Genomic DNA, 24,551 nt, shown 5'->3' on the forward strand with positions numbered 1-24,551 from the left:
TTGTTGGCTCTTTTTTCTCATCCTTTGATTTGTTAACAAAACTTGCATATATTATTAATTACCAGGAATCTCGATTAATGTTAAGGATGCCACATATATACACTACATCACCATATAATGTAGCAAGTGATACAACACCTAGCATTTAATCAGATAAACTCATTAATTGAGGCATGTAATTATCACTTGTCAAAACAAATGGTACAGCAACATGGTATATGTGGCTTCTCTAACATTATTTGGAAATCTAATTATTAAGAGAATAAAGCATATCAGATATGTGAGAAATTAAGGAAAATTTTGGAAATGTATTTATTTTATTATTATTATGATCACCTCTCCATGGAAGGTTAAAACAAACGACATACATATACCATCTCTTTCGAGAAACAGGAAATCAAATACATGAAGCATGACTGCCCTACAACTGTCTAATATTACAAGGAAAGGAAATATGTGAAACTTAACGAACATCGCATAAATAAAACACGTTACATCAGCAGCTGCGTGGAGACTCGTTTTTTCTTTCCCTTCTTCTTTGTGTGGTGATAAGGCTGTTCGACTTCGACATCCCCTTTCTTTATTCTGACCTTTCTTCTTCCCTTACCTGGAAAGATATATTACTGTTACTTGTTAGGTCTCTGTCATTGGTCTATTTGTTACACATGAGTACTACTAAATATCAAGAAACCTTAATTGAGTAATGGCGATATGCTGGAAATGCATTAAGCATGCATATACCAATAGGGATTATTAGCCAAAAAATAAAATAAACACTGGTGTATTATAATTTTATAGCTAGGGAAATGTTTTTTTGTCAAATTATTTGGCGACTGCATGCAGTTGTATGGATTATGAATCTAAAAACATAGAATGGAGAAGCTTACCAGCTGGATGCAACTAAGCTCTCAATATCTAGTAGTGGTGAGGAGGTGGGGGTGATGAATAGATGTAAGCGGGTGGTGGGTGAGCTGCTGGAGGAGTTGGTGGCTTGTAAGGTTTAATAGGTGGTGGTGGTGGTGGTGAGTGAACTGGGTGGTGAGGCTTCTTGTGTGGTGGTGGGGGTGAGTGCACCGGGGGGTAGGGCTTCTTGGGTGGTGGTGGAGGAGACTTGTGATGGTGAGGTTTCTTGGGTGGTGGTGGGGGAGACTTGTGATGGTGATGTTTCTTGGGTGATGGTGGAGGAGACTTGTGATGGTGATGTTTCTTGGGTGGTGGTGGTGGAGATTTGTAGTGGTAAGGCTCCTTGGGTGGTGGTGGGGAGTGAACTGGATGAGGTGGTGGTGAGTGAACTGCATGAGGAGGTGGTGGGGGAGATTTGTAGTGGTAAGGCTTTGGTGATGGTGGTGGTGACTTGGGGTGGTAGGGAGGAGAAGCCGGTGGTGGTGGAGATGAGTCAGGGTGGTTAGCTGAAGTTTCTGAAGGCAATGTGAGAGAGACTATTGCCACTAGGAGAGTGACCACAAGAGAGGTCACTTGAAAAGGCCCCATTTTCCCCATTTTTTTAAAGAATGGGATTTTGGTTTTCTGCCTCTTAAGCTAAGCCTCTTCGTCCTTTATATAGCTTTGGTCTTTACCCTTAACACCACGGTAATCATGCCAAATTTTACTTGGCAATTATTAATTATCTTAGTGAAAAACAAGATTAATGTTAAAATAAAACCAATGGGGCCAGACTATATGAATAGATTGTCAATTAATGTTTGGATCAATGAGGCATTTGACTGAATTTTGTTATAAGCCCTTTTTTTTTTTTTTTTTTTTTTTTTTTAATATCTTGTTTCATGGAATCGATGGTTCATTTATTGCCCTGAGTAATATTAAAAAGAAGATGTAAATATATTGTAAATTTTAGAAGTCCTTTATTAGGAATGATATATGTTTGTGTCTTTTATTGACTATTGTTTCCTTATGAAATAAAGATTGTATCTTGTATATATTTTCAGTTATGTAATACAATGAGAATTAAGCCATAAAATTCTCTTTCATTGTGAACATAGATAATAATAAATAAATATAGAGATATAATTCTCACACACTCTTTTATTTGTGGTGCACATCTTTGTTTAATTTTAGCATTTAAATTGAATAAAGAAAAAAAACTAAAAACCAAAAAACTAAAAAAATCAAATACTTGCAAAAATCATTAACCATTTCCCTAAACCTATCACCTAAGGTATGATTATTTTTACTCTAATAAGGTTTAGTTTCATGCAATAAGAGTACGTAGCAGAAAGGATAGCTAACAAGAGATGGAGCTTTATTTCTAGGTTGATAATATAAACACATAGTCTTCACTGAATTTGTTTATAAAATATTTTTCGTGATCGACATCGTTGAAAACTGTGCATGGTTACCTAACTATGATTCTTACTGTACCAGATGAGGGACCAGTCGGCTGCTGCGAGACTCAGATCACACTCTCTCTCTCTCTCTCTCTCAAATAATCCAGACTGTAGTACGTAGTCTGTCACATTCACCATTTTCATAGCTTTTAACTAATTGATTCGAATATCTCTGACTGTGAAGGTTTAGGATGCAAATATTTACGATCCCATTTGCCTAATAATACAGGTTTTAACTAAATATTCATTTCCAAATACGAATAATCTTTCATTGTGTAGTGAATGCTGGCTAGAGTTGTCTTGCTAGTTGTTCCAAACAATTACAACAAATTAAGAAGAATGAAAACAAACAAATAAAAGATGCTTAAATGCTTTATTAACATGCTTAACTAGACTTAAATAACATTATATTAATCACCCCAATAATGTGAAAATCCTTCCCAAGTTCCACCTTCCCAAGTTTACCAAAAAATAAAATCCGCTTTACATCAATCAACATGCACGGTGAGCTGTTCATATAATATATATTTTTGTACAACCATTAATCATATTAGTAATTACTTTCCAAACAGCGGTACTAGGGATGGCTTTAACTAGTGAAGATCTGATTCGTTGACACATTTACGTCCTCGTTCAGAAGCACATTCACTATTTTTTATGTATAAAAAGAAAAAGTTTTTAGTTAAAATTTTGGTATTTGAGATTATCATAACTATTCACTTTAGTTTTTGAGATTGAAAATCGATAAATGTGGTTTCTGAGTTTGTCCACTATAAATCATTTTGGTCATTCAGTAAAATATCTGTCAACATCATCATTGAATTTTCACGTGAGTGACAATGTAACCTCTTTTTTAAAGGTATTTTTTGTCAAACCAACCCCTTTTAACCAAAATGGTTCCTGAGATCGACATAGCTCTTCATTTTGGTTCCTAACAATGAAAACCGATAGAAATGATCCTTGAGTTTGTTCATCGTAAGACATTTTGTTCATTCCTTGAATACTCTGTCAATATCCTTGTTAAGTGGAAGGGCTAGTTTGACAAAAATACATTTTAAAAGGTGATCACGCGGTTGCTTACGTGACAATTTAACGAGAATATTGACAAATTTTTCACAATGACCAAAATGATTTGCGATTGATAAATTTAGGAACAACATCTATTAATATTCATTGTTAGTGACCAAAATGAGGAGTTATGCTAATTTCGACCATTTTGGTTAAAAAAAGTTGGTTTGACAAAAATACTATTAAAAAGGTTGTCTTGTGGTCGCTTATATGACAATGGGTTATTATACAAAATGATCCTTGAGATTTGCATGATCAATAGAAATGGTCCCTGAGATTGAAAACCAATAGAAATAGTCCATGAGATTGTCCACCATCCATGATTTTGGTCATTCCGTTAAAAACTCTTTGGACAATTTTCAAAACTTCGTAACTCAATCGATTCTTAACTAAATTCGACCCATAATTTATCAAAATGAAGATAAGAAAGTGTAGAACACAATTATACCTATTTGGAAGCCCAATGATTGCTGGAGATGGCCAGAAAATAGCCTGAATGGTGACTGGTCCACGGAAAAACTGGAAAACTCGTCGGAAATTGAGTAAACTTTAAACATTCATAACTTCTTCAATATTCAACCAAATCGAGTGATTCAAAAACAAAAATCATACTTCACGATGAGAAAAAGAGAATGGTATTTTTTTTTACTGCTAACTCACTGTGGTTTGGCTGGAAAACTGCTCGAAAGTGGCTAACTCGAAAATGGTTAACCACTTTTGAGCCATTGTCCGACCAAACCACAGCGAGTTAGCCTTCGAAAAAGGTACCATTCTCTTCGTCTCGTCAAGAAGTATTACTTTTGCTTTTGAATCACTCAATTTGGTTGAGTATTGAAGATGTTATGAACGTTTAAAGTTTACCCAGTTTCCTGCAAGTTTTCCAGTTTTCCCGCAGACTAGTCACCTTTTAGGCTATTTTCCGGCCATCTCCGGCAACTATTAGGCTTCCAAATAGGTATAATATTATTCTACACTTTCCTATCTTCATTTTGATATATTATGGTTTGAATTTGGTTAACAAACGATTGAGTTACAAAGCTTTAAAAATTGCCCAAAATCGTTTTTAACAGAAGGACCAAAATCATGGATGGTTGACAATCTCAGGGACCACTTTGTATAATAACCCTATGACAATTTAATGATGGTGTTGACAGACTTTTCACAAATGGACCAAAATGATTTACGGTTAACAAACTTAGGAATCACTTTTATCGATTTTCAATTTTTGGGACATAAAGTGTTATACCAATCTCTAAGACCATTTTGATTACAAAACATAAAACTAATGAAGAATATTTTGGTATAATCCTCACACCATTTAATAACTGACTCACTAGTGGCCCTCTACAATAGTGGTATAGAGGAGTGGTCCCCTTGCACTACAACGTGGATTCGAATATAACACCGAAGTTGGTACCAATTCGAAAAGTGTCTGAGCCAATGAAAAGAAAATTTTAGTTGTTAAAATGATTACTTGTTGTTATATAATCTACGTCGTTATTTGATTTACTTTGAAATAATTTCCTATTTCATATGTACTTTGTTTTGTTGGCAAGTACAAAACTAGACTAACAGGTTGACCCATTAACATAGTTCGTGAAATAGTTAGGTTTCAGTTGAATGTTAATAAAAAAAAAATTTCATTAACGAATGAAATAGTTGGCTCGATAACAGAATGAGTCATTTCGGGTCAACCATTTTTACCATAAGCTAATGGATTGAGTTTGAATGACCCATGACTACTACGTTTTACCATTTGTGCAACGAAACAAAGTTTGTAGCGCAAAGTGCATTTTCGTCGCATGAACTTCAGTGCGACAGAAACTTCGTCGCGCAGAATCCGTCGTGGAAAATTGTGAAAAAAAACTTTGCGCGACGAAAAACATCATTGGTCACAAAAATACAGCGTGACGATTTAACCTTCATCGCACAAAATTTTTACGAACAAATGTTTTTGTTGCTCAAAATACCAAGATATATACGTGGGACGACAACTATTCGTCTCTCTTAACTTTGCACGACCACAGTTTATTATTGCACAACGAAAGCATATTTGTCGCTTGCGGTTTGCCAGACGAAGGTTTTCGTTGCACAAAAATAAAAAATTTTAAAATTTAATTTTACATTCTGTGTTTTTTTTTAATTTTTAATTTTGTAATAAAATTAAATTGCAATTTAAAAATGTAATGAAGAGAAAAATAATATATTTAAATTAATATAAATGTATGTACTATGTACAAGAAAAATGTTTAAAAAGTAAACAAGTAAAAAACTAAGAAAATAATGTGGCGTAATCTAACGGGTCGTCATTTGGAAACAGCTAGAAGGTCTTGAGGTTGTGGACGGGCTCAGAGGTCGAAGGGGCAGAGGTGTGGGCATGCTCGGGTTGGAGGGGCTCAGATGTCGACGGGGGACGAAGATTCTGGAGATGAATTCCGAACTGACTGAGTCCTAAGGTCGGCCACCTCTGCTGTCAAAGCTGTCACCTAATTGTTTGACTGCGATGATGAAGGGGCTCTAGGTTCCTGCCATCGGGCATTCTCTATCCCCCTACAATATGTCCCCAGCCTCCGCCTGAAAGTGTGATCCAAGTACTCCGTAAGGATTTGAAATCTCACATCCTGTGAGGGATCCACAAACTCGAGGGGAGTCTCGGGAGGAAGCTGGAAGGCGGACTCTTAAAGAACCAATTGCCTCTTCTCCATCATTGTTGCTTGCGTAATATAACATCAAATATTAATTATAATATTCATATAATAACCATTAAACTTGAATGCGTAAGATAATAATTAAAATTGAAGAATACTTATATGAAGGGACTCAACCAACTCATCCCCGGGTTGAACATAAACGTCGCTAAAGATATCGATCTTCGGGAATTTTGAACCCTCCTAAATAGAACAAGAGAAGAAAAATGTTAGTACAAAAAAAAAAAAATTAATAATAATATTAATGACATATTAAAAATTGAATATGAAAAACTTTATTACTACCCGCCGCCGCGCCTCCATTCTATATGAGAAGGGCCTCGAATCGGAATGGTGGAGAAAAGTTTTCTTCTCCCTATTACTCTTGTTGGCTTTTGCCTTTTGTTATACAAAAAATAAACGCATTAGTTAACATTTAAATGAAATATAAAAAAATCAATAAAGATTAGTAGGAAACGTATAATAATTTTAAACTTAATATAAAAAAGTACCACATAGCCGGGCTCCTGAAAATGACTACAGAGCGACACCCAATAATGTAACAAATTAATTACATACATTAGGTAATATAAATATATAAAATTTGAAGGAACACCAATTAAAAGGTAGGATACTTACCGACAACTATGGGCGCACCTTCGTCCTCACCTCGTCTGGCATCACCTTCTAAGACTTCCATTGCATAGGGCAATAGGTCTAAACGACGTGACCAATGTCATGGGCCAATGCGCTATGCTACTTCGCTATTGGTGCAGCCCGATGCCGGTTGTCGTATCCGATAGTGATACATCCGTTGGTCACCCGGATGATCTTTGCCGTCTTCAACTGGAGACAAAGTCCCCGGGTGTTTTTCTTGGCTGCAAAGAAATATAAATTAACGTTAACCAAAAACTAATAACAAATCATACTAAAATTTCGGCATAACCTCCTTATAATTAAAACATTTCCCAAAACCCTGAAAATAACATAAACAATATATGTATCCAACAAGATGATCACAATTGTTTAATAATAGGTTCAGAACGATGACAACAATAAACAATATATATAATAACTTTTTAATCCTTAAATGACAACTTAACAAACTGAACCTAAAATAACAAAAACAAGCTAACCAAATTTTTATCATATTTCATATTTGGTATTCCTTATAAGGTTTGTACTTTTGCCAACATTGTATGCACTGTTACAATATGTAAATGCAATCCAACTCCGCGACTTGCATAAGTAAACGACAATTACTTTCAGTTCATGGAAGCATATGCAATTGAAAAGCACAATGATACGTCTGCTTTACACATTTTCTTTCTACTTACCTAAATAACTAAAGATCGAACTTAGAGCAGGTGGAGCTCAAATTTTTGAAAAAAATTAAACTAGTAAAACTCGGAATTAAGCAGAAAAATTGAACAAACATTTTTAAAGACATGTTGTTCTCTACAAAGAAATAATGACCACCCTCGTAGCATCATTAGGCAATCTAATATCACGTAGAACAGTCTATATGGAGAAATCACCAAGGCATTATAGGAAAAAAGAAAAACACTTATCAACGTGCATGGCATTATTAAAATATACCTTGTTGTGACCCCGAGGCATTAGTAGTGGATATTGATGGTGTGTAGGGCGTGCGGGGGTGGTGGTGACCACGCCTGGCGCTGATAGGTAGCGCCACTGATGAGGCTGATGACGCCGGCGCTTGGGAGACTCCGGGACCAATCGGCATGTGGTTCATTTGTGCTGGAGCAGTGGCAGCTGACGAATGAGCCAGGGGAGGCAAACGGGATACAGTCGTCACTGCCTTACAACTGTTAATAAGGTTTGACATTTGCACAATTAGGAAAAAAAAATATTCAGTAAGTATACATAAATCCCATCACATGCCAAATTATGTTGCATATCACTCACACCAACCCCACACATAACTAAATCAAGCATTTGAACCATATATATACCGTTAAACATAAAACAGACAATTAAACCATTAGAGCATCTAGACCTATATGCATTTCATTAAAGGAGAAACAAAAAAGCAATCCCCTTGCTGATATGCATTTCCCGATTCAATTAAACAACAAGAAAACAAAAATATATATGGTACTTAGAGCCAATTGACTTGGGCAGCAGCTACCTTATGTAGGCCTCGAAACATAAACACAAACATATCCTTCAACATGCCTAATTCTGTGGCATATCACTCACACCAACCCCATAAAAACATCTTGACCTATATGCATTTCATTAAAGGAGGAACAAAAAACCAATCCACTTACCTAGATGCATTTCATTCAAGGAGAAACAAAAACATTGCCAAATAATATCACCGACATATTTAATAAAGTCCCAAAAGCTTACAAATTTGAGGAAGCATAACCACGCCATAAACAGAAAAGGAACCCTAAAAGACCGAAAGTCAAAACCTATTTGAAGGGTTCCTAGTGCAAGGAATAATTAAAAATTTCCCACCAATTTTCTGTCGCTCGGTGGAGTAATGTGTTTTCGACATCTGCAAATACAAAACGCAAAACCCATTAGTAAAAATAGCAAAACAACCCTAACAGACTGAAATTGACATCCCATCTCAAAGGTTTCTTATGCAAGCAAATTGTATTGTCTTGAAAGATCATCGTAGGAAGGTCAACCACGGAAGTAAGACAACTAGTGCTTCGAATATGTTCCATGACTGCTCTCAACCAAAAACACTCACACGATGCTTCATGCAGGGCGAGGATCTCAGCAAGGTTCGAAGAAGTCGCAGCTAGCGTTTACTTGGTAGACCTTCAAGATATGGCAGTGTCTCTAATGGTAAAGACATAGCCATTTGAGAACGTGTCATATATGGGTCAGATAGATATCCAACATCTGCGTAAAATCAACTCGAAACCCAAGGGGCGGCGGCTTTTCTCGAAGATTTGTGGGTGTAGAACAAGCCCAAATCTGTTGTACCCTTGAGGTAGCAGAAAATGTCTTTAACACCATTCCAGTGTCTGCATATAGGTGCATTACTGTATCTAGCCAAAAGATTAATAGCGAAGGAAATGTCAGGTCTAGTGCAATGAGCCAAGTATAATAAAGCCCTAATTGCATATAGGTATGGAACTTCAAGCTCCAAAATCTCTTCATCATCATTTTTGGGATGGAAAGGATCTCGTTTAGCATCTAGAGTCCGAACGATCATAGGAGTACTCGAAGGCTACGCTTTATCCTCATTAAAACATCGCAACACCTATTAGGTGTAGTTGGATTAATGTACTAGGATTGCATTTGAACAATGTTAGATCTCCAGATCGAGATAATATCGAGTTTTCCCAAGATCTTTCATCTCAAATACCGTTTTCAAGTGAACGGTAATTTCCTCAAGCTCTGCGGGAGTTCCGATAAGGTTCATGTCGTTGACATAAATTGCAACGATCGTAAATCCGGAACATGACTTCTTTATGAACACGCAATTGCATAATTCCTTGTTCACAAAACCCTGACTTGTCAAATATTCCACTCAGATGGTTATACCACTTAGATCCCAATAGATATTCGCGGTTACCACGTCCATAAGTGGCATATTCAGTTTTTCAGAAACTACCAAACTGATAATGTAGCGGAACCTTTCGACGTCCATTATGGGGGAATACGTCTCCTCGTAATCAATTCTAAGACGTTGAGAAAAGCCTTACGCTATGAGGCGTGCTTTGTATTGCCTCACGAAAACTCACTTATAGCCCACGGGCTTCACATGTGGTGGGGTAGCAACTATAAGCCCAAACACCTTAACAGTTTGCAAACGAATCAAGTTCGACGTGGATTGCTTGTTTCCAGTTTGACCAATTTGTTCTACGCCGGCATTCATCAACGGAACGTGGTTTAATGTCATCGCTAAGCATGATGTCAGTAGCTACTGTGTACACAAATGCATCGTCAACAATCATCTCATTCTGATTCCAAACCTCATCCAATACTGCGTAGTGGACTGAAATCTCATGATTCTCGGGAGGTTGAGCTGTCTCATCTAAGACATCACCATAATCTAGAATAACCTCATGTGTTAGAACATAGTCTATCCTTACAGGCGCATTTGCAGTAGGTATATGTGATCTTGTCACCTTAGCTAGATTAGTAAAAGCATCCGGCATGTTTTGAGCAATGCTCTGAATATCTATAATTCGTCGCACTTCAGTTTTAGACTGGGCAGTGTAGGGATCTAAATGAGACATATTGGGAGCATATGACGACAATTCACGGTGTTCTATAGGAACATTAGCATGCTTATCTCCCCCTAATGACGGAAAGACTGTCTCATCAAAGTGACAATCTGCAAAACAAGCAGTAAATAGATCACTTGTCAAGGGCTTTAAGTAGGGAATAAATAATGGCAAATCATAACCGACATAGATTCCCATTTTTCTTTGAGGACCCATTTTGGAACGTAGTGGCGGCGCTATTGGCACATAGACTGTGCACCCAAACACTAGTAAATGTGAGACGTTAGGCTCGTATCTAGTAAAAAACTGTAACAGTGAATGAGGTTAGGTAGTGGTGGGCCTCAGGCTAAACAGCATAGCTGTATGCAATATTGCATAACCCCAGGTAGATACCGGTAGTTTGGTTCACATAACTAAAGTCTGAGCTATCAATTGAAGGCCCTTTATGAAAGCTTCTGCCAGGCCTTTTTGGGTGTGAGCATGGGGTATAGGATGTTCGACTTCAATCCCAACTGACATGCAATAATCGTCAAAAGTCTGGGACGTAAACTCTCTAGCGTTCTCTAGTTGAATCGACTAATCGGATAATCAAGATGGTAAGCCCTTAGCTTAATAATCTGTGCTATGAGTTTCACAAATACAACGTTGCATGTGGACAATAAGCAGAAATGTGACCAATGTGTCGATGCATCAACCAACACCATAAAGTATCTAAATGGTCCCCATGTTGGTTAGATAGGTCAACAAATATCCCCTTGAATCCTCAGAAGAAACTTAAGGGGGTTGTGAATAATCTTTGTAATCGAGGGTTGAGTATTCAACGTCCCCAAAGAACAAGCTTTGCATGGCGGGATCCAATGTAAGGAGGTAAATGATGCCCATGTGATGATTTGAGGATATGGCGCATCATATCACGTCTAGGATGTCCAAAAGTAGCAAAGTGCTCTGGAACTCAAGCACAAGGCCGGCCACATGGTGGGTTTCTATGCCACAAATGGTTGTGATGTACAACCTACTCGGGATACATTCCAACTTTTCATGAATATGCTTCTGGTTATACTCGTAAGAAGTAATACAAAGAAGTTCAGAACCATTCTCTTCAATGGTTTCAATATGATATTGATTATCTCGAATATCTCTAAAACTCAGCAACATTCTTCCAGAACATGGAAAATAAAGGGCCTATTTAATGGTTAAGACAGTACCATTAGACAACATGATACGTGCCTTTCTGTATCCTTCAATCAGGTTGGATGAGCCTGAGAGAGTTGTCAAAGGTGCTTTCTTAGGTACGAAGTTAGTAAAATAGTGTTGCTCATGCAATATGGTGTGCGTAGTAGCATTATCAGCCAAACAACTAACCGTCCCACTAGACATACCTAGAAATAAATTGATTGAATTGGTCACATGCATAAATATAATTCCATTCATTCAATTAATCAATTCGAGAAATAATATCCATAAAATAATTATCCATAATTCAAAACAAACCAAAAAAAACAATTTATTCCAAATACTTAGAAAAATTGTCCAAAAATTAAACCATAAACCTAAAATTAGGGGGTATGGCCACTCCTAGTGGGTTTGGGATGTTCCACATGGTTGTAGTAGCATCTTCAGGATGTTCCACATGGGCAAAGTTAGACTCATGAAGAGAATGGTACTTGGCGATTGCTTCGGGGGTAGCTCTGCATACGTGTGACAATGATCCTTTGATCCACAGCCGTAGCACATGTCAATTTCAGTGGAAACCGATTGAACGGTAGCTTTTCCTTTGCTCTTAAAGTTTGGGGCAAGGGTTTGGCATTTCTATGTCAAATTTCATCCCTTGGGTGGGCTTTAACTCTGTTGACCTTAGGCCCATGGTTGGGCTTGCCATCTATTTCCATGGCCAGGATGATTATTTCGTCATATGTGGCTGCTAGAATTGGTAGCATACGCTTCAGGCGCAACGTTCAAGCCAGCCGGTCGACCTTGATGATTCTTCATCAAAAGCTGTTTCTTCTTTTTAGCGAGAAGTAAAGCATAGATCATATCCAAAAATTTGGTGAACTTCTGTGCCCTATATTTGTACTACAGGACAATATTGGTGGCATGGAAGGTCGAATAGGTCTTCTCCTAGAGATCTCCATCTGTTAAGTCCACTTTTCAGAACCTAAGTAGTGATCGGATTCTACAAACCTCAAAGTTATGTTCATTGACGGACTTAAAGTCGTGGAAGCATAGATGCTGCCAGTTATGTTTTGCTTCAGGCAAGTAAATGTCTTTCTGGTGATCGAAACGATTGGCCAGAGCAAGCCAGAGGGTGAGTGGGTCCTTCTCAGCGAGGTACTCGGTTTGCAGTGCATCATGGATGTGTCTTCAAATGAAGATCATTGCAGTAGCTTTCTGAGCTTTATCGACGAGGTTGGCATCTGTAGGTGCCTCGATGATGGCTCTAATACTCTTTGCAGTAAGATGAAGCTTCACGTCTTAAACCCACTTCAGGTAGTTTCTTCCAGATACTTCAAGAGCGGTGAAATAGAGCTTGTTCAAGTTCGACATATCCTTAAAACAAAGGGTACAACATAACGTAGTTAGTCATATGGTAATCCATAGACATACATCGTAGAACATTCAGGTTTTATAAACATGTATTGATTTAATTTAAACATGAAAGCTATAGGTTTCATGTGGTAAGTTTTGAATGAAAACTTCAGGTTTCAAAGGCACTAAGTATGAAACTACAGGTTCAATTTCGTTTTATGAACGATTAGTTTATAAAGGAGAGGTTTCTGTAAGAACACAGAATGCAATATGCTGATTGAAGTGTAGTGGATTTGAGTTGCTTCGGGAACTCAAGTGTGAGAGCTTCGGGACTACGAAATGGTGTCAAGGGTTCAAAGTATAAAAATAAATTATTGAATCGTTAATGTCCAAAAATGATCTTCTGGTCAATAATTTTGGATTAATTATTAGATTATAGGTCACTGTTAATTAATTCAATAGATCGAGACCAAACGGGGTCGATTATGGAAGCAAAATAACGACAGACAAGTCATATTAGCTTCGGTTGGTGATAAACCAATTGATAATTAAATTAGAATTAATTAGCGTACACCAAAGTACCCAAAAAAAAAAAAAAAATTGGGCATGATTTATAACGCGGGGATGCTAAAAAATTGGCATTGGGTCGGAAAAAAAAAAGTAGTCCAACCAAAAGTGGGTTGGCATCTACACGAGGATAAGCCCTGTAGCACGGCTACAGGCCATTGGGCCATAGGAGGGTTGCAGGCTTCTAGACCATGTGGTCTGGAAGCCCAGTAGCAAAAAACTGTTGGCTTGGGCCTAAAAATCGTGCACGGGGCAAGCCTAGCCTAAGGCTGGCTTGCGAGTTGGTGTGGGGAAGCCTGGCCGAAGTTGGGTTTCGGGTCTTTAGGTCGGGGCATGTTAAGTCCAGCAGCAAGAGCTGCGGGCAAGTGGGCTGAGGCATGGGCAAAGCCCAACAAGCGACATGGGCTTGCCTGCAGGCAGGGTTAGGGCACAGAACTAGGCCTAGCAACACATGGGTTGCTTGCGAGGGTAGAACCTAGCAAACGACTACAGGCCGTGCTGGTAAATGAGTTGGGGCTGCACACCTAATCTAAACCAAACCTAGGCCAAGGAGGCCGAGTTGTTTTGGCAAGCACAAAAGGCTGCAACCAGGGGTCAGAGGTCAAAATGATGTCATCCTGGTGGTGTGCTCAACTAAGCTGGGTTGCAGGCCAACGCAGAGGTCGGCGGCAGTGCCACACAATTCCTAGAATATTTTTTTTCAACATCTCTAGGTTTGAAAAACCCTAAATTGCTTTTAATTTATTTATATGCTTTGGCTAACAAATTCCACATAGGAAAATAATTGCTTAATGCATGAAATGTGTGTGTGTGTGTGTATATATATATATATCAGAAGGAAAATATAAATATAGGGGTTCATGCATCATGGGTAATGTTTTCATGCTTCGTGGACGTTTTAAATATCTTACTTTATTTTAAGCGTACTTGATTGGCAGAAAACAAGTAAAAGCCTTTGAATTTTGTAAAAGAGAGCCTCCTCCTATGATCCTTTAATTCCTTAGCTTCTGGTAAGAGCGTGCTGATAACGTGTTGTAAGCATATTTGATTGAACTATTCTAAGGGAATAGAGAGGGGGAGGCCGGCGGCAATAAGAGAGAAGAGAGATTTAATTGTGAGGTGTATATTGTATCACCCCATTGTAGGATAGGTTAAATCCTTACCATTATAGGATTACTTCTCTAATAGGATATTAACTACTAAAGAGAATATTCAAAGATAACCCTATATGTATATATATATATGTGTGTGTGTGTATATATATATATATATGCTACAATCATATTTATCATAGGAATGTGATTGTGTAAAACCTAGTGTATCTACAGATATCTTTATATTCCCTTTAGTAGTTAAATACCTATTAGAGTTATAATCCTAAAAGGGTAAGGATTCTACATATCCTACTACTATAAATAAAGGCACAATTGGGTGATATAAGACACACCTCACAATTAAATCTCTCCTCTCTTTCTCTTATTGCCACCGGCCTCCCCCCTCTCTATTCCCATAGAATAGTTCAGTTAAATAGGGCTACAACACATTATCATCACACTCTTGCCAGAAGCTAAGGAACTGAAGGATTGTACGAGGAGGCTCTCTTCTACAAAATTCAATGGATCTTATTTGTTTTCAGCCAATAAGGTACACTTAAAATAAAATAAGATATTTGAAATGTCCACGTAGGAGGAGGCTCTCTTTTACAAAATTCAAAGGCTCTACTTAGGTATGCATAAAATAAAATAAGATATTTGAAATGTCCACGTAAGAGGAGGCTCTCTTTTACAAAATTCAAAGGCTCTCATTTGTTTTCTGCCAATCAGGTAGGCTTAAAATAAAATAAGATATTTGAAGCGTCCACGAAGCATGAAAACATTCTCCATGATGCATGAACCCCCTATATTTATATTTTCCTTCAAATATATATATATATATATATATATATATATATATTGTATATGATTCATATATTTGTCAATGTATATATATATGTATATATCTGTTTCATGCATTACGCAATTATTTTGCTTTGTTGACTTTGTGAGTCAAAGCATATAACTAAATTAGAAGCAATTCTAGGGTTTTTTAAACCCTAAAGAAATCGAACAAATATATATATATATATATATATATATATATATATATATATATATATATATTGGGACTATGCGGCATGGCCACCATACCACCTTGGCACCACCGCTGAACCACCGCTGGCCTGAAGCATAGCCGTGTGGAGCATATCATGGCATGGTGTCGTTTTGGGCCAAACAAATATATATATATATATTTGGGCTTGCTGCGCTAACCTAGACATGCCAGACCTTCGACCTGGTAGGCTTAACGGGCTTGAAGTCCCTTAGCCCAACCAAGAAGCCTACAGCGTTCTTGGCCCTTTTGTCCCGCGCATCTGTGGCCCATTCTAGCAGCCCAGTGCTGCTGGGCTTCTTTCTTACCCATGATTTGGCCTACCTGCAGCAGCCCATAGCTAACTGGGCTTTGCTCCAGACTTCGGCCCGCTTGCCTGCAGCTTTTGTTACTAGGCTTGGCCTACCCCAACCCCAACCCAGCTTCGGTTGGGCTTCATGGACCAACCCATGACCAGCTTTTAATGGGCATGCCCGAGTCTATTTGTTTGGCCCAAATGCTAGCAGCTACTGCTAGGATCCCCATACCACATGGCCTAATTCCTGCAACCTTCTCATGACCCAATAAGCCTATAGCCGAATTGTATAACTTATTCCAGTGTTACTTTTTCGACCCAATGCCAATTTTTGGCATTCTCGCATTATAAATCTTGCCCAAATATTTTTTTTTTTTGGGTACTTTGGTTTACGCTAATTAATTCTAATTTAATTCTCACTTGATTTTTACCAACGGAATCTAATATGACCCGTTTGTCATTATTTTGCTTACACGATCGATCCTATTTGATCCAGATTTATTGAATTAATTAAAGGTGACCTGCAGTCCATTAATCTGATAATTAATCCAAAATTATTCACCTAAAGATCACTTTTGGACATTAATGATTCAATAATTTATTTTTATACTTTGAACCGTTAACTTTTTTTCATAGTCCCCAAGCTCTCACACTTGAGTTCCCGAAGCAACTCAAAACCACTACACTTCAATTGCATTATGTGTTCTTGCAAGAACCTTTCCTTTATGAACTTATCATTCATAAAAACTAAATTGAACCTATAGTTTCATATTTAGTGCCTTTGAAACCCAAAGTTTTCACTCAAAACTTACCAGATGAAACCTGCAATTTTCATGTTTAAGTTAAACCAATACATGTCTATAGAACCTGAATGTTCTACAATGTATGTCTATGGATTACCATATGACTAACTACATTTTGTTGTACCCTCCGTCTTAGGGACATGTCGAACTTGAATAAGCTCGATTTCAACGCTTTAGAAGTATCTGGAAAAAACTACCTGAAGTGAGTTCAAGATGTGAAGCTTTATCTTATTGCAAAGAGTATTAGAGCCATCATCGAGGAACCTACAGACGATTACCCCATCGATGAAGCTTAGAAAGCTACTGCAATTATCTTCATTTGAAGACATATCCATGATGCGCTGCAAACGGGGTACCTTGCTAAACAGGACCCATGCACTCTATGGCTTGCTTTGGCCGACCGTTTCGATCACCAGAAAGACATTTATGTACATGAAGCAAGACACGACTGACAGCATCTACGCGAGAAATGAAGTTTGGAAAATTTCCCCATTTTCCGGTGACGTCAACGGTGCCGGAGGTTGGCCAGAGAAGACGACGGAATATTCCGTCAATTTGGATGGAATATTCCTAACGGTGTTAGGTTAACTTTAACGGAATCTGTCAGAGTTAACGGAATATTCCTGACGGTGACGGCGTCAGTGTGCCTGCATGTGGGCGGCGCATGTGGCCGTGCCTTGGCCGGCACGTGCGGCGTCAGAAAATTATTTTAAAAATATAGGGATGTTCGTGAGGTTGAGTAGATCACGTTGGTGTATTCATGCACCTTATTTGAGCATTGTATGAGAAGTTCTTACCTAATTTGGGTTATGTGCATTAAATTAACGTTTTTATAGTTGTTTCACATATAGGTGAGACCTATCCCGAGGACGAGCGCAGTCACTCGAGGCAAGGGGGTTACGACCCTTCTACATACCAGTGAGTGGGCTTTTGGTTTTCCGTATATACCTATATACTTGTGATTTTCCCAGAAAATGAAATGAAACGCTTATATGTTTTAAATGCCATGCTTTGTGTTTGCCTAATTAATTATGCATTAGTAGTTGCATATACATATAAATATATATATATATATATATATATATTTATATATACATATATATGTGGTGCTGTGGACGCACAGGTAAGTGCTAGGTAAGTTATGGTTTATATTTATATTTAGTAGTGAATTGAGATGCATAGAGAGCTCATAACCTGCACCCCGGTGTTAGTGCTCCTGCCCAGAGTAAGGCACAGTCCTTCACGTGATGTTCACCTCCCGCACCACACGCTCATCTTGGATCCAAGTTAGGTGCATAGTCCTGTCGTACAGACCACTATAGGTGGTTCCGACTCGTAGGTGACCTGCGATTATTCGCCCAGTCTTCACGTGATTGTAGCACTTGAGCGTATTTATTTACACCCAGTTCTGTCGTACAGACCACTTTAGGCATTCGACATTACCTGAGTACTTGCATTTTATTTAGAGGCATTCGACATGGCATATTTCTAAGCATATTTTGTATATATGTGTATATTCTATTTTCTGGGAAACTATACAGGTTTTACGGCGAGGGGTTAGAACTTTTGTTATTGAAATGGTTTTGAAAAGCTTTGTTTTTGCCCACTCACGCTTTCTGTTTTGCGCCCCTCCAGGTTCTAGTTTGGATAGCTCTGTTGGTGGCTCTCGAGGGATTCAGGGCATATCTGACAGATTATCACCAGAGTAGGACCACCTCTGGGTGTGTTTATGTAGTGTTTGTTTCCCCGGACTGCACTAAGTCTTTCGTGCTCTGAATATTGTTTTTTCACACTTACGCTTGCACTTGGATGTTTTCTACTTAGTGTATAGCTTGGTTTTTATTTATTCGTACTTTTATTAATATTCTTAGCTTCCGCACTGTGCACATAGTTACGTCACCTTCACATGACAGCCAACATGCCCTGATCTCGGTCTAGGTGTGTCACCAATAGTCAAACCGTATCCACATTCAATTTCTTACCAATCATTCTTAAGTAATATTACCAAAGGACAAAGGGAAAAGACCCATCAGCTTTGAATGAATCTGGCTGGAATGTTGGCCATCATAGATTTTTGCTCAGGTTTTTTTTTTTTTTTTTCAATTTTTTTTTTTAATTTTTATTTTATATATATATAAGAAGAATTACGTTTCCTTCATACTTCTCAGCAAATTGAGTTGTATTATTGCCTACATTTCAGTTCGACTTTCATGTGCCAAATCAAATCATTAATTTCTTCATAAAAAGGACAACAAAACAAATTTATAAATCTTGAGCCTTGACTCTTACATATGTTTATACATGGATACAAATGCGTTTACGTGCCATGGTGATGTGATCAGAGACGGAGTTCAATTTTTTTGCACTCTTTTTACGTGTGGCTTCTTTGTGATCTCTATCATTAATTGATACGTGATAATAAACATGACCATGCTTAACTTTATTGTCATGAAATTATTATAAACTTAATACGTGTCAATCAATAACAAAAGAACCACACAAAATAGGTTCATAAAATTTGATCACTCAGAAGTGCTTATAAAATTAAAGGAAAACTAATGAAAAGATCAAAAAAAAAAAAAAACTTTAGTTTAATGAAAAAAGACAAATAAAGGTGTAGTAAATTGTGCCAGAGAAAGGTAAAAATATGGTTTTTCGTTAAAAGTGAAGTATTTCATTAAAATTCTCTAAAATTAACCGGCACTAATTAAGATAATCTCGATGTCAAAGATCGAATGAAAAGTAGAATTAGCTACCTAATCTGCATGCACCTTAAGATTATATTAATTAGATCATAACGAAATGGTTTAAGTTGATTAATTACAACTATGTTGAATACGACAGTTAAGTTAGAAAAGCCGAGTCCTTTCATTAAGGAGTAAGGACACCCAATGAGACGATGTGACTGGTCAATTTAACTTTGGGTAATGATAGGAAGATTAAATTTGGAGACAGTTTTAAAAATTAAGGATATAGAAGTTGATGATTGATTTATTATTTAAACGTTGATAAACGTGTTTATTCTTATTGGTGACACATCATTTAGTTTACAAATTTAGTTTCTAAATTTAATATTCCTAACAATATTACTCTTTTAACTTGAAGGTTTTTGTATTTTTTTTTGTAGGAACTTGATCATTGCATATACATAAAGCATGTGTGTCCTTGTGTGTGTATGTATTTACAATTTTTACATAGAACATGCTAAACGCATGCAGATTCAATTACGCGGGAATGATGACCTGCATGCATGCACGCATTCTGAATGAAACAAAAATTCAATTATGTGATAAACTCTTTAGATTTAGCATGGTTCATTACTGAACATGTGACATCCCACATCGTCCAGGGGAGTGATCCTTAAATGTATATTCCCATCCCTACCTAGCACGAGGCCTTTTGGGAACTCACTGGCTTCGAGTTCCGTAGGAACTTCGAAGTTAAGCGAGAAGGGGGCTAGAGCAATCCCATGATGGGTGACCCACTGGGAAGTTGCTCGTGAGTTCCCACAAACAAAACCGTGAGGGAATGGTAAGCCCAAAGCGGACAATATCGTGCTACGGTAGTGGAGCGGGCCCGGGAAGTCATCCCGCCCAGGCCGGGATGTGACAAATTGGTATCAGAGCCAATCCCTGGCCGGAAATGTGCCGACGAGGACGTCGGGCCCCTAAGGGGGGTGGATTGTGACATCCCACATCGCCCAGGGGAGTGATCCTTAAATGTATATTCTCATCCCTACCTAGCACGAGGCCTTTTGGGAACTCACTGGCTTCGGGTTCCGTAGGAACTTCGAAGTTAAGCGAGAAGGGGGCTAGAGCAATCCCATGATGGGTGACCCACTGGGAAGTTGCTCGTGAGTTCCCACAAACAAAACCGTGAGGGAATGGTAAGCCCAAAGCGGACAATATCGTGCTACAGTAGTGGAGCGGGCCCGGAAAGTCGTCCCGCCCGGGCCGGGATGTGACAGAACATCGCTAAATCATCATACTATTTTGCATCAAAAATTGCCGTATTATCAAATATGAAGTGTTATATAACAAAAGGATTCGATAGTATTAGCAGTGAACTTTGTACAAATAAATTGTAAAGTATTTTATTGTGTCTTTGATGTAGGACTTTATTTTCCAACATTATGTTAAGGCTTCATGTCTAACATGCAACAAATCAGGTGCAATGCTTTTGGTTAGCCGCGAGGCTATGATTGAGGCTATAATTTATGAGTACTTATCTTTTCAACATTGAAGGAGGTTAAAATTTTGAATCCCTTGAACTTATTGATATTCAACAAAAGAAAAAATAGAAAGACTTACTATAATAGCAAATGGTTGTATTACAAATACGTACAAAATATATATATATATATATATATATATATCATTAAAATAGAAAATTGACATGTCAAATTCGGATTTGTTTACACAAAAAAATCACTTAGTATACGAAGAGCAAAATATCTTCCACTATTTACTAGATATCTAACAATGGGCGGTGCTACATACATTAAATTCATGCATTAAATTTGTACACCAAATGGTATGGCGCATTCTACACCATATAAATTCTTATTTATTAGTCAAATTTCAACTTGAATCAAGATACAAATTTGATTGGTGCCACATCACTTACTACAAACATTTCGTGTGCCCAGCATCATTCATCCAACAATATATTGATCAAAGGAGAAGGGAGGATAATCGACTTTAATTGTGGACCTCAAAAAACAATTGTCATCATCTATATAGACTAGGTATTGTTTTAGATTGATAGTCTTTTTTTCCCAAGTTTTAAACCTGATGATGATATGAGCTAAGTTTCTTCTAGGTGAAGATAAAAGGACTATTCAATCTCTTCTTCTTTTTTTTTTTTTGGTGAACCATATTCAATCTTTTTGCTTCACTGTCATATTCATCTTTAAAATCCCTTTTTCCAGAATCTTATCCACTGCAAGCTGGGAAGAATTTGTCACATGTTTTATTTTGTTCTTTTATATTTGACTGCAAGATGATGAGAAAAGACAAAGTCCCAAGGTAAATCAGACTCTTCAAGTGGAAGGGTAAAAACAACAACTGGCATCGTATAAGACAATAGCAAGAATCCAACGTTATGAAAAGATGAAACAAAATTGTAGTCAGGGAAATTCCACCTAATAAACAAGCTGGATTAAGACTCCGTAACTTTAATATATTGTTTAAACCCGATCTCAACTGGAGAATAACTTGCATTTGCAGAGCTAGAATTCTATAATAATGGGACCATGAGAAATAAGCTTTTCACAAGGAAAAAAAAATTAAATGAAATAACCTATTTATAAGTATAAATACATGTCTCACTTAATACTACTGTCTAATGCTATTACTCTTCGCTTGTAAATGAGAGTTTGTAGGTTCAAGTCTCGTGAATGATGAGTTCACATCCAATTCATTCCCCCACCCTTCAGTATACATATATCATTGTATTAAAAAAGTTACCAATTATATGTGATCAGTTGCCATGAGTCTTACAAATGCTCAATTATTAGATCAATTCAATCCATTGAAAAGAAAACTAAAACTCCATCGTTGATACTAGGTATGATAATGTAAATTGTGATCAAATTCAAGACTTAATAAGAAGATAGTTGCCGAAACAATTAATGAGAGATGTAATTAAATGAATTATGTAATATTCTAATTGGCAAGCGAAAGATGAATTAGGAAGTAAAATTCTTATCTCCAGTCCCATTGATGAAGCCAAATTCCAGTTGGATGGTATGCAAAATATCTAGCATCGCTCCACCTACACCATCAAATTTGGTCTTCTTTGAACTAATTATGAGGTCAAGACAACAAAATACAAGGAGGAGCATTGGGTTATTGGGGTCGTGAGCATACATTGTCCCCAGTGTAGCTCCGCTATTGCTTGCATGCATCCATTTTTGACATCACAGTATTATCTCGAACCTATAATATAATGATACGTTCAATTCACACTGTATTATTAGCGAGGGTGGTGATTGTTCGGTTCAATGCGAGTTTTTCACTCCCCCAAAGTCATTAAATATAGTTACGGACTCTGAGTTATATATATTTGTCCGTTCCACAGTTGGGGGAAAAGTATTGTAACGGCTCACGGGTACATAAAAAAAAAAACCCTTTAATTTTTCATCAACCCTAAATCTTAAGAAACATTTCATTCAACCCTAAATCTTGAGTAAAAAGAAACATGCGTGTTTTGACGCAACTTAGTATGGCAGTTAAATCAAACTTTGGTTTATTAGGAGACGAACTGTGAAATAAAATCGACAAAAAAATAAAAGAAAATTATTTTCAAGGTGGAAAGTTTGTTGGTGGTTTGAAGACATGATCTTGCCTTCTATTTTATAATGTTATCCTATCCACATATAATAGAAGTACACGTGTAGGGTAGGAGAGATTTTCAGTGTGATTAGTACATGGTATATCATATGTTACTATGTAAATGATGAGATGTGTGTTAAAATGTTAATAACTTAAAAAATAAAATTTCCCACCACTCCTATTAAAACACGTGATGTACTACTTGTGTTCCCGTCACAACTAAAAATTTCTTACAGTAACTTGTAAGGCCCTGACCATTTGATAAGATCTAGATTTGAATTATTGTGTACCCCACTGTATCAGCCTATGTTCCCATTAAATTCATGATCAATACCAAACATTTGGATTATATATAGAACTTTAAAGAGAACAATTATTGAACTAACTTCACTTTCTACAATTCTTTTATAGGAAATGCTAAGGAGTCTCTCAAAGTGGGATTTTTTATATACTATTCGTCATCTCATATTTTTAGCATATTATTTTATAATGTTAGTATGAGATTTATACAAAACACATGAGGTGGCAAAAAGTCATATATAATCTTACTTTCGAGAAAATCTTCTTAGAATTTCTCTTCTTCTTGGTGAAGGTGGTGAAGTGGGAAAGGGATCCTCTCCGGATCCCTTCCATCTAATCATCTTCATCAAACAATCTGGACCCTTGAAATTTGATCCAACGGCTAAAAACATGGGCCCACTTTAAAAGTCATGATAAATTTAGCCGTTGGATCAAATTTCAAGAGTCCACATTGTTTGATGAGGAGGATTAGGTGGAAAAGATTCGAAGAGGATCCCCTTCAGTGAAGGTGCATCCTATACTTCATAAAAAACAATTCATTTTTGGTCGGCACTCGACACTAGGCCAAATCCTATCTGCTCATTATTTTTAAAAATAATTAATATGCCTTTCAAAATTAAGTCATTAAAACAACTGAATATCTTTCACTAGTATTGTAAGTGGTATATACTTCTCTTAACGCATGAGTGAGAGATTTTGAATTTAATTTTCAGAAAAAAATCGTTGCTAAAAAATTATTGGTCCGAATCTAGCTAGTAAATGCTTCAATCTACCAATTATTTGATATGTGGAAGATTAATTTGGTTATAAATGTCATTGACCGAATACATGATCTGAATCCTTTCCTATTTATGTGATTGGTTCGTTCTATTTGCTAACTTTATATATGATTTGAATCCTAACAAGTGGTTCATTGTAGAATTTTGAACAATCCCAATATCGCACAACAGTGAATTCGTTTTTCTCTTTATACTAGTAAGAATTTTTTAGGGTTTGATAGTCCTTTTGATTCTATCCACGATGGTCTACTGGAAGACAATTATATACATAGTAAACTAAGTTTTATCAATAAAATTACCACTTTTAACTTGTTTTCTAAAAAAAATAGACAGCATTAACTTTTAGTAAAAGTATTTGACATTTTATTTTTGAAAAAGTAATCACAAATTTAAGCCATGAAATATGGGAAATAATTGAAGAAAATATGTAGATCACTTAATTGAAAGCGCGCTCCAATCCTCCATGCTTTGTAGTGTTCTT

At 37.0% G+C, this 24,551-nt stretch overlaps 1 protein-coding gene across 2 annotated transcripts in view; it reads right to left on the reverse strand.

Moving 5' to 3' along the window:
* Window positions 1-298: 298 nt before the first annotated feature.
* Window positions 299-24,551, reverse strand: part of LOC137724399 (uncharacterized) — a 39,744-nt gene continuing 15,491 nt past the window's right edge. For both annotated transcript variants that reach the window (XM_088695042.1, XM_088695041.1), the window contains exons 2-3: window positions 888-1,124; window positions 299-607 (exon numbers count right to left, since the gene is read on the reverse strand). In XM_088695042.1, coding sequence (XP_088551168.1) covers window positions 916-1,124 — 209 coding nt within the window. In that variant the 3' untranslated portion in view covers window positions 299-607; window positions 888-915. The remainder of the gene's footprint in view (window positions 608-887; window positions 1,125-24,551) is intronic.

The sequence above is a fragment of the Pyrus communis genome, chromosome 5 (assembly GCF_041283825.1).
Source record: "Pyrus communis isolate YQ-2024b chromosome 5, ASM4128382v1, whole genome shotgun sequence".
In the NCBI taxonomy this organism is placed as follows: Eukaryota; Viridiplantae; Streptophyta; class Magnoliopsida; order Rosales; family Rosaceae; genus Pyrus; species Pyrus communis.